The following is an 11497-nucleotide window of genomic DNA, read 5'->3' as shown; positions in this document are numbered from 1 at the left end:
TACCTTCCTAAGCTGTCTTTAAACACATTCAGGACACTTTTCCCACTATATACTACATCCTGACAGGTTTTGAGGACATTCTGGAACAGGAAGTGGCTCGTAACTAGGCCACACTTGCTCCGATCTGCCCCAAACTCGACATGCCGGATCACAGTCTCGCCGTGCGCGAATGCCGACAAGCGTAGGGCGAGGACCCGTCCATCGCCGTTTGCGGCTTTAATTTCTATTTGATTTAGCTTGTATCTGCATATGCTGTATGTCCTGTTTCTCAATACCAGAAAAAAACTGCTAATTTTCCATCATTTGTTTTCTGAAGTTGCAAATAAGTAAACTAAGTGAAGCAGATATGGATGTTTTGCAGGTATTTGGTCATTACAGACCCCCAAACTACATTTAAAAGCACACATTTGCATAATTTGTGCACATAATTTAGAATGTTTTCCTGCAGAATGAATAATTTGTGATATGGCAAAAAAAAAAGTGTAAACTTTATGTCAAAATTCTTGCCTGAAATTTGCCTTCCATTCTTGCTGTGCCTGATTTGGATTTAATAAGTTTGTTTTTTTTTTTTTAAATTTCAGCTGAGATGTTATCTTTTTTGTTTTTTTATTTGAAGATCTTTTTATCATACTTTTCAGAGTAATGTTGGAATAATAACTTACATGACTGCAGATGTCATCACTGAAATGCATCATGATTCTTTTACAATAAATGAAGATGTAGATATGTTTGTTTGAACTTGTTATTCTGTAAATATACTTATTGTATTCATCTACTTTAAAACTGTATTCTGTTATGTGTTGTTGTCATGATGTGTACATGTTACCTGTCTGGCTGTCGTGCCGCAACCAAATTGTCCATATGTGTTCTTAAAGACCGAACTGGACTAATTTGTGTGCACAGATAAGTAGGTTTAAAAGATTTAGCAGCATTATCATGTGTACAAATGATCATTTCCAAAGCGTGACCTACTGAATCTCGTAAACAAATGATTGTTTTGACACTTTCCAGAAACTGAATGTCATAAATAACTGGCAAAAAAAATACGTTTCAACCAGATGAAGGTGCCAGGTGAAGAATCATTCACAGGAACACGTGCACCAAATTTCATAGAAATATTTTAAACCGACTAACAAACAAAAAGACAGACTGATGCTGCCATCAGTGCCGTCCTTCTGTCGTAATTCACACATGGAGAGAAACATTTTTCTAACAAATGCTTTATTAGTCAGTTTTAAAAATGAACACACTGGTCTGGTGATCTACAGGAGTACCACAGTACACAGCCACACGGAGATGAGAGATAAAAACAGTAACACTACACACATGCACCGACACACACACACACACGCACACACACGCACGCACACACACCAACATGATGGGTTATTAACACATTTTCCGCCTCGTGTCGTTTGCCCGTCAAACACGTCATCGTCTTGGTTTCATGGTTAGGAGTAAACAGAAGATACATTCAATAATCTGCTGTACAAGAATGTAGTACTTACATTTGCCTCCCATTGCCTAAAAATACGATAATATCCCCCTCCCCGGATCCATTTTTAGGTTTATATATATATATATATGATCACGTCTTTTTAAAAAATTGCAAAGATGTCTATATACACGGAGGAGGCGGTGAAGGTAACCACAAAAAATAAAGATTAAGTCATTAAAATAAAACTAAAAAGAATACAAACAGTTTGTGAGAAGGCAGATGGCAAGCCTTGACGCTTTCCCTTTTGTCTTCTGTTTAAGATACCATGGCAACAGATTGATGGTTCGCAAAGACGGGAGAATCGGGGAGGAAAAAAGGAGGATGTCTCAACACGTAATCATCTTCTGTCTACATGAGGTTCTGGGGGGAAAACAAAAAGCACACAAACACAAAAGAATGAGCGCAAACAAATGCACTGACACTGATTTAAATACAGATTACACGAAACAGCCAAGAGTCCGATCGATGCTGAATTTTTTTAAACGGCGGTATCAATATTTTATGCATATCAGAATTTATTGCTTTTCCTTTAGATGCACACTGAGGAATTGGATGAGAACAATGCTTCCTCAAATCAATACACCAAACAAACAAAAGCCATGTTTTCATCATGTTTTCATTCCCCAAAGTTTCATTAATGCTGTTTTTATTCACAACATCTCAATGCGTCCTCTTCGTCTGCAGTTGGTTATTGGTTAGGGGATCAAAACATGCATTCATTTGCTTTTTTTTTTTTTTTTAAAAGAAATATTGCAAAACTTTAGATTTGAATAGAAACTTTACTTATCTAATGCTTCAGTTCTGCACTTTCTTGCTACTTTTTTAGCCGACATATAGAGCACGCCAAGAATTATGCATTTATGAATTGCAAAAACTTACTGCAATAGCAAAGTAACCCCATTCTCTCACAAAAATACTTTTAAAATACTTTTTTAAAAAATGATATATACCTACAAAAACTGACAATTATCTGAAATAGAGGAGTCGCACCACCAATTCAAAATGACCTTTAAAAGTGATACTGAATATGCAGAGCGTAGCGCTGAATAGCAAAGAAGTCGACGGTGTTGCGTGGGTGGTTTGCAAACTTTTCAGGGACACTTTGGTAAGAAGAAAAAAAAATGTTTTCCCCTCAGTTGCAAAAACACTTAAATCACTACATTTCCTCCTTGAAATTAAGCTCTTTGCAGCTTCCACCCTCTATCACTGAACAAACATGTCGTTCAAGCCTGTAGAATGGAACTTTTATTCAGAAAAATGTGGATGAGTTCATCTCCTTCAAATAAAGTTTTATTAAAAAGCACCACCCTTACACATGCTGCATATTTACCCACAAGAGAACATAAACTCCCTGTTTTGTATGAGGACATTCAGGAGATTGAGTGTTTTTTTTCTTGATTCACAATCTTAGATCACTACTTTTTGATCTCTTGTGTCCTCATTTTACGGCTGAACTGACCGTAATCCACACTTTGCAAACGCAGTATGCGTTCAGCAGTTAATACACATACCTCATCTCTCCTCCGGCCAGCAGTGGAGGGTCTCGGAAAGCCTCCTCCTCCACCCAGGGACCCGTAGCCCGACATCTGGACCTTGGGGAGGAAGCTCGACTGCCCATACGGGATTACATTCTCATCTGCACACGACAAAACAGATCACTGAAAGTTACAGCTGTGTTTATATAGGTTAAACCCTAAGTGAGGGAGCAGACTGAAAATAGACCCCCTGCTATTAAAAGCAGAGCCACTACTACGGGATAATAAGTGTGCACACACGGCAGTTGGTTCTTTCTAAGCTGAAAGGGATTTGTATGAAGCGTCACAATAATATTAACACACATCTACTTGAGGTCCAGCTGTTGAAGCAAGATGGCACATATTGCCACAACATAGATTGTTCTTTTTTAAAATTTTCATCTCTTACCCTGCGGTAACCACTTTGCCGATCCTCTCCTCTGGGGTGAGAAATGTTCTCCCCTCTTAGGAAGAGTTGGGGAGTCGCTCCCCTCTTTTCTTTCGCCGTCGGTTCGGCTGCGGCTCAAAACATCCGCCAGGAGCTGCAGGGAGTCATCTGTGGGAGGGGGAGCTGGTGGAGGGGGGAGTTCTGCATATGATCGATCATTGATGATTAAAAAAACCAAAAACAAAACAAAACAAAATAAACCAAAGACAAATTCAGCTTTAATGGAAAAGTTGGACATTAAAGGGAAAAGCGTTTGTTCACTTTCTCGCCCAGAGTTAGATGAGAAGCTACAACTTGTGTGTCTCATTATTAAATATGAAAATGCAGCCGGTTAGCTTTGCAGCAGAAACAGCGAGGAACCGTTAACCTGGCTTTGCCCTAAAGTAGCGACAATCACCTTCCTGATTAACACGTTATAAATCTTGGCTGTTTAATGAGTACAGAAGCTGCGGTGCAAAAAAAAAAAAAAAAGACAACTGGCCATTTTACAGGTTGTCGTGACCAGTTGCCAGGCAACCAGTAAGGATGTAACTCGTCCTGTTCAACAACGAGTTGAACACAGAAGACCTTGGGCAAGAAAATGAGTAAGCACAGCTCCCAAAATGTCAAACTTTTCCTCGAGCAGTCTTTGCTAAACATGTACAACATTAAAAGTGTCAGAAATAATGCTGCCTGGATTCTTAGGAGGCCGTGCTGGTGAATTTGTGATGCTAAGCTAAATGCTAATGTCAGGATGCTAGCATGGTCACAGTGACAGTGCTGACATGCTGAATGGCAAACAGGTGAAAAGTTCACCGTATCGACAAGCTTAACTTAGTGTTTTGATGGTAACGTAATTTTCTTTGCAAGCATTTATCAAAAAAGTATCGGAAACAAGGAAATTCTGACCTAGTGATTGTGTTAGATGAAAAATTATCGCCAGAGTTATTATGATTCAGTCTCTGTGATTGTCTTCTTTTTATTTATTAGAATTAAACATGATTACAGAATGAGAACACTAAATGGTCTTTGTTTTAGTTGCTTTTAGTTGCTCTGAAAATAGCAAAGAGTCATTTACCATAACACAGGATGATCCTTTGACGCCAAGCAGTGACTGAAGCCCGTACGGGACAAATAGTATGTTTCTGTCTAACTTTAGATTTTAAGGTTAATAAATTCAAGAGCAAGGTGGAGATTTTCCATTTCTGTAGAAAGACCTTCACCATCACAAATACTTTCCTCACTACGTCCATCCATTGTTTAAGAAGGGAAGTTCAGATTTACACGAGTTTTTGAAATTGATTTTTTTTCTTTTTTTAACCAACACTGAACAACATTTTACACTGATATCAATCTGTCTTCACAATAAAATTCTCTTTTCTTTTTCACCAAAGTCCAATACCCTGATATCTTTGGGGATTTCATATTCTAGGATCTTCCTTACAGTTTTGCATCTTGTCCAAAAATACTTGGCCTGCATCCTCCAATACTGTTGTAGTAATTGGGGTTGTTAATTTCTCTTTTATGGGAACCCATCTCATAGTTGTGGAGCTATTTTGGTTGAGACTAACATGATGAACGTCCAGACTGACACTGAGGTCCACAGAGCCATGTGACTGGAGGGGTTATAGATGCTTTAAAATAGGCAAATAGATTCTTTTTTTCCAAACTAAAACAGAAATTACATGTATAAGAAACAGCGCATAGTACCTGCTTCGCTGTGCAGCTCTCGCCTGCTCTGTCCGTCCTTGGGCGTTTTCTTCTTACTCCTGGATCTGTGCGTCTGAGCTGTGGGGCTCGACTCTGCAGCTGAAGCAGATTGTCCTGACAAGAAACCACACTGATGTCATCCTCAGGAAACTTACGAGAAACCGGGGAGCGCTGGGCTTCACTCTGAGTGAATGCGACATGATTCTCGTGTACAAATACTCTCTGTGAGTAACATCATAAACTAAATTATACATGACACCGCGTGGTTGTGTGCGGCCTGTTCCGAGGATGCGAGGCACTAAGACGAATTCAGACTGACCTTTGCCGAGGCTTTCCCCCTTGAAATCGTCTGCCCACTGGCTGGTGTGGTACACCTCGCTGGCGTCCCGGGCCTTGGCGTTGGTAAACAGATCGGGGTTGGACTGGGAGACCTGGGAGTGGTGACGGGCCAAGAGGTCAAAGTGCTGCAGCCGTGGACTGTCGGTGGGTTTGTTGGCGTCTCGCTGCGGGTAAGACATCAGTGTGGCTGTGTAGGAAAGCTCCTCCTGTTTGGGCGGCGGGCTGGAGAGCTCCTCCTTCGAAGTGTCCATCAGGTAAGTTCTGGCCGGCAGTGGAGGACACCAGTCGTCATCTTCCTCCTCAGAGCTAAAAGAGGCACAGTGAGTAAGAGCAGGGTGTGTCTTTAAAACTGTAAAAACTACACGTATAAATAACAAACAGCAGGGTAGCGATGAGGGGAAGAGTTTAACTAAGTTACCAAGGCACTAGTGTGGAAATGATCCTAGAAGCACCTGAAATTATCTGCAGTTCTTAAATTTTACATTATTAGCATTGCAGCTAAACTGTTGGCGGCATAAATAATTTATCTGGAGGATGAGAGACAAGATGAGCTCATAAAATGGATTCTAAAGGTCACTGCAGGCAGGATTGTGCAGCAGATTACACTAAAATCACAGAGTCTGTTTTACTCTCTGTTGTAAGTATTATACCACATTACATCATTTTTAAGATGCTTGTACTGTACAGTGTTTTACAAATGATACCTTTGGAAACGCAATCATGTTTATTGCAGCATTTTTGGTCAATTTACGCTTATTCTTACAAACATTAGTGATCAGCAGCATCACAGAAAATCCAGTTCTATTTCTTTTCAAACAAATCAAACAGGGTTTAAAGCGCTTTGAAAGTATTTGATAGAGATTTACTCACATGGAAACAACAAAACTGAAGACAAAATAAGAGTTGAGTAGTAAAAAATAAATACAATTACGAAACAGTTCATAAAAATACAATGTAAAGAAATTATGGAATATTGCAGAGAGTAAAATGAATATATCTGTAATAGATTATGTCTTTAAGTTTCTCAAGTGTCATTGAGCTACTTGCAACAAAGTGTATTAGCACCAGAACTAATTATTAATTCTCCAAATAAAACATAATTCCAGTGAAATCTTGCTTTGTTTTCATTTATTATGAAATACAGCCTCTTCTCTCTGTGCAGAGGCCTGAATAAAATGGACTTTTATGCTGAGATTATAAAGAAGATCTACAAAAAAAAAATACTTCTCATGGGAATAATAGTGCAAAAAAAAAAAAACTCATGGTGAAAGCTTCACACAGTAATTAGAGCTTGTTCAGAAAGGAGGATAAAGAGATTTCAGATTTTGTTAAATGTGATCAAAACACTGATTGGACTTGAATATAAAACGATAAATCATGTGTTTCATGCAGATTTTCAACAAGTATGATGTTTTGCTTCATTGTGTTAACATACAACACAACACAGTGCAGTGGATGACATCATATGTTTTGCAAGGATTTAATCATAAAGCAAACTGCTGGTTTTCACTTGTTGCTTCACAAATGTCTCGACAAAATTGTATCTGAATCTCTTAAACGGCTGTTGAGATATTTCTAAAGTGTTAGACAGACAAATCAACATGTATAGAGACATACAATGACAACAAATAATGTGAAAAAGTATATAATCTCATTACAAGTTCCTATGAAAAACGGGAGACCAGTCTGGAGTAACAGAGGACGAGAACCACCTCCTTGATTCCTGTTGTCACTTCAGTGCCGTCAGGCCTAATTTAATGACGGACATGTCATTGAAAATGGAAAGTACTAATCCAGCCTGTCAGATGGTGGCTAATGTCATTACAAAAGACGCGGCGCAGTCAGAACAGCCCTCCGTTGCCGCCCCGTTATGTCCGCAATCTAAAGTGTCAGAACTAGTTAGAGTGAACTCTCCCCTCTGCAGCCCCGAAGCGCGATCGACTCACTGCCCGGAGACACAACTGTTAATTTGAAAAACTCCCCAGACTCCAAACTTCACTCAAGTTTTGTTTGACAGCCTTGGCAGAGTTACAGGGCAGGCTGTGATATCCATCTGCCTTAACTCCCTCTGTCATATAGGTGAAATCGGGGGAGGGGGGGCCTTGACGCTAATAATAAATTGACTGAATGAATATTAGAGCGCACAAAAAGCAACTGTGCTCTTTGGGGCGGAAAAATGGCCTCGATATACAGATTGGAAAATATTTCAGACGGCGGACGATGAGTCTCACCTGTGTTGTGCCTCTTCTTTGTCGGCTTTGGCGCGGCATCTGTCTTTGTGGGCAGGGAGAGGCAGCGACAAAACATCCACCCAGGTGAGAGGAGCTGACTTGGACGAGGGCCCAGCAGACCTCTGCTTTACCAGTTTGTCTAGAAAAAAAACCCAACAGAAAAACAGCAACGTACAAGATGTAATCAATGTGTTACTATTATCGCCTCCCTGACCCTGAAGCAGAAACTGACGTCAAGTTGAAATGATGAATATGCTCAATTAAATATAAGCTTTTAAAAACCCCTCGTTCTCTCTGCCTATGAGTGCATGAAGGACGTTTCTCTTTGTTGCCCATTTTCTTTCCACATTCCTTAGTTACATTACAGTATATTTCCATTTCAATCGTACACATATACGGAGGCATGCCAGATTTATCTGTACAGCAGCTTTCAACACGGCACGTTCTTTAGATAGGACATGAGAAGGAATGTAAAGTAGATACCATATTTGTATTTATACTCCACTAAACAAAAGCACACAGGTGGGTGGACAAATCCTTGCTGTACAAATTTAAATGAATGAGACCTACATTTTGCCACAGTGATGCAAGTATTGCACCACAACTTCTTCTGGGGGAAGTCAGAAAAATTGTGTGTGAACATGAATCAAACACATTTTCAGTTGAAACCGTTTCCAGTTTTCTAAACTGCAGGCAACAAAGGCATCAATACGTTTATAGTCTAACTAAATAAGCTGAAACTGACTGCAGTCATTTTCCTTTTTAATTTGCCATCACATAGTAAATGCAATTTTACAACAAGACTGTCTCAGATTATTAAATATAGTTACATTTCTGACCTGTTTTATGAAAATAAAATGGATTACTCAGTGCAAAAGTATTAATACACAGTTATCTTAGTGTATCATGACTCCAAGAGAAGATCAGTGGTCATCATTCATTGCTATACTTGTGGTGATGGTTCCACCCGATCCAACCAAAGAACCTACCTTAAATCAACCAATTTAAAACTTAAGCTTGTGATATTCCGTCAAAAAGTATTTTATTCGACATGTCTCATTTGAAAGTTCTTCAAAAATTCATCGCGTCAACTAAACCGATTCTGTACAAGAGTAAAAAATGATGTTCTCCTAAGTGCGACTGACAAGCCATGAGTAGCTCAGCTGCAACCAACAGTCATGTGACAAAAATTCTGGTTGACCTGGGCTGAACTGCAGGCTGTGTTTACAGAGAGCAGAGAGAAGAAACAAATTAAAAATGTAGGGAATGAAATATCTATAATACATGGAGTCGATATTTTTTCCGGTTGGTAGCATCTGTGAGAAATAAATAACAAAAAAAAATTCAACTTTTGTTTCTGTTTTTGTTTTTTTATATGTTGCTGCACAGAAGCCATTTTTGAGTTCTCTTCACTTCTAGCTGCGGTTGTGCCGTTTCCAGAAAGATGCAGGACTTCATATTACAATGAAAAATGAGCCCATAATGAGCAAAAACAAACAAACAAAAAAGCTCTGAAACAAACAGCCTGAGGGTTTACAGGGTCACTGTAATGGATAACAACTTAATGATCAATCAGTAAAAGTGTTTTTTGTTGTTGTTGATTTTGTTTTTTTATGTAAAAATATTTGGAAATGTTGCATTAAAAATGTTATTTATGTGATCAGATTTACAGGAAGAAGAAGTATAATGTTGCAGTTTGGGCTGCAACATGAGCCCCACTTTTTAGTCTGCATTTTGGAAAATTAAACACTTTGAATTCACTATTAAATCAGGGATAGGCAGTTCTTTGGGGGCAGAAAATCCATATTAACCTCTCAGCTTATTGTAACCCAACTGGTCTGAGAAAAAACAGACTTCTACTCTGCACGTCTTCCTGGCTTTGTTTTTAGACTTGAAGGAGTCTAGCTGGAGATTTTAGCCAAATTTCAGGCCTTTTCACTGATTAGATAAGCTAGTATAAATAAGATCCACGGTGAGAGCAGGATGTGATGGTGCAATGGAACAGATGGAGGACTTTCACTTGGGAAGTTGAGGTTTGTATCCTGGGCAAAGCCACAAATGAATGTTGGCTTAAAGCGAGTGTTGGCTTGGAAGAAAGAAGGAGAGGGAAAAGCTTTTGATTTTTGCCTACTGTAGCTTTAACAGTTCCTTTTAGTCTGTTAGACTTAGATGTACTGACAATATCACTAGATGACTGAAGAAATCTTGAGCATCTTTAGTCAAGTTCTGAAGCATTTTCTTGAAACCCTGAGATGTAAAGTCCTATTTTTTTTTTACACAGCTTTCTTTTGTTTGTGAATGCAACGTGCTCCTACAGAAGTAGAAAAACTCCCACCGTTGCTTTTCTTGGTGTATTGGAGCTTTGCATACTCAGATCCAGAGTGCCCAGACTGGATGGTCCACTGGTCCAGGTCCTTCTCCAGACCCATTAGCCCGCTGTTGGCCAGAATCGGGTTGCTGCTATACGGGTCGGGACCCTGGTTGTAGGACGTGCTGGAGTAGGTGTCGTAATACGCCAGCAGGTCGTCCTCGGCGGTGGTGTTGATGGTGCTGTAGATGGGGCTGTCGTTGGACGCCGTGCTGCGCTTCTCCGTCTGGTTCGGGTAGTTGATGATGCCAACAGCTGAACAGCAAAGGACTGTGTTACATTAACAATGGTGTTCATCTATTCAGCAGGCTAACGGGGGTGTTACTGTGCCAAACATTCAAAGTTCAGAGAGCTCTTACAGTTATAATATCTCTCCGAGTCCAGTTTTCCGGAGCAGCAGTTGACTGAGTCCTTGCTGTGGGCGAGGTTCGGAGTGGGCCAGGAGTCAGCCAGCCAGGGGTAGTTGCCCATATTTGATCCCAACAAACCAGGTCTGAGAAGAGAGGTGAAACTTATCGATGCTGTTTCCTTAAAATACACAGTGGCACTTAAAATCTGAGTCAAATCACAACGCAGACTTTACCCTCCGTTGATGATCCCCGATCCTTCACTGTGAGCAAATCCAACTGCAAGAAAAGCAGCAGAAAAGATAGAGCATTTAAGCCTAAATACTTCTTTTTCCACTAAAGATTCACTGGAAGATAAACATGTTTTGGGTTGAATTATTATACTCCATTACCAAATAAACAGTTTATCCCACACGGGGTTTAAGAAAGCGGATCTGAATCGATATTTAATGCAGATGCACTGGTGACCTACATACACTGAGAGGTACACAAAAGATCCATATACAGTCTGCAATGCATTAAAATGCAGATGTCATTTCTCCACTGATGTATCTGGAGTCAAGGCCAGCTAGATTAACATGATAATAAAATCCATACTCAAGTGTGAAATCATACATACAACAGTCACTGTGAATTATTTATCGGTAAATCAAATTGCATATGTTTTTTTTTTTTTTTTCTAAAGGCCCGAGGCGGTCCATTGAACAAAATCCCTCTCAAAGTCAGCAAACAACTGATGTGTTTGTGATCTCATGTGCCAAAGGGCGTAAATCTAAAATTAACTGTATGTTGTGGTTACTTTTTAACGTATGCTTCAGTGTATTCCCGCCATGAAAACAACCCGGTGGGGATAAATACATTTTAATTAACTGAGCATGCGATTAAAGCGCAGGCGTCGCTTTGTGAAAATACAAACTAAAATTGAAAACATTCATCACTGTTAGAGATATCCCCCGAGGTCCATTAAGAACTTTGTCACTGTCAGTGGTTGAAAACAAAATCAGATGGTTTGCTCTCACAACTACAGAGGCCTTTTTTTTCTTCTTCCCTGTAACGTCTCTCT

General features: G+C 39.7%; 1 protein-coding gene across 1 annotated transcript in view; it reads right to left on the bottom strand.

Annotated features, from left to right (window-relative positions):
* Positions 1 to 1779: 1779 nt before the first annotated feature.
* LOC103362442 (roundabout homolog 2) overlaps positions 1780 to 11497 on the bottom strand; it is a 47267-nt gene continuing 37549 nt past the window's right edge. Inside the window, exons 17-25 of the mRNA XM_008288800.1 lie at positions 10671 to 10713; positions 10447 to 10580; positions 10055 to 10342; positions 7720 to 7858; positions 5469 to 5794; positions 5150 to 5263; positions 3422 to 3601; positions 3010 to 3134; positions 1780 to 1858 (exon numbers count right to left, since the gene is read on the bottom strand). Of these exons, the coding sequence (XP_008287022.1) occupies positions 1847 to 1858; positions 3010 to 3134; positions 3422 to 3601; positions 5150 to 5263; positions 5469 to 5794; positions 7720 to 7858; positions 10055 to 10342; positions 10447 to 10580; positions 10671 to 10713 (1361 nt within the window). The 3' untranslated portion in view covers positions 1780 to 1846. The remainder of the gene's footprint in view (positions 1859 to 3009; positions 3135 to 3421; positions 3602 to 5149; positions 5264 to 5468; positions 5795 to 7719; positions 7859 to 10054; positions 10343 to 10446; positions 10581 to 10670; positions 10714 to 11497) is intronic.

Source organism: Stegastes partitus, unplaced genomic scaffold (genome assembly GCF_000690725.1).
Source record: "Stegastes partitus isolate 25-593 unplaced genomic scaffold, Stegastes_partitus-1.0.2 Scaffold574, whole genome shotgun sequence".
In the NCBI taxonomy this organism is placed as follows: Eukaryota; Metazoa; Chordata; class Actinopteri; family Pomacentridae; genus Stegastes; species Stegastes partitus.
This window is presented reverse-complemented; position numbering and strand designations above follow the sequence as displayed.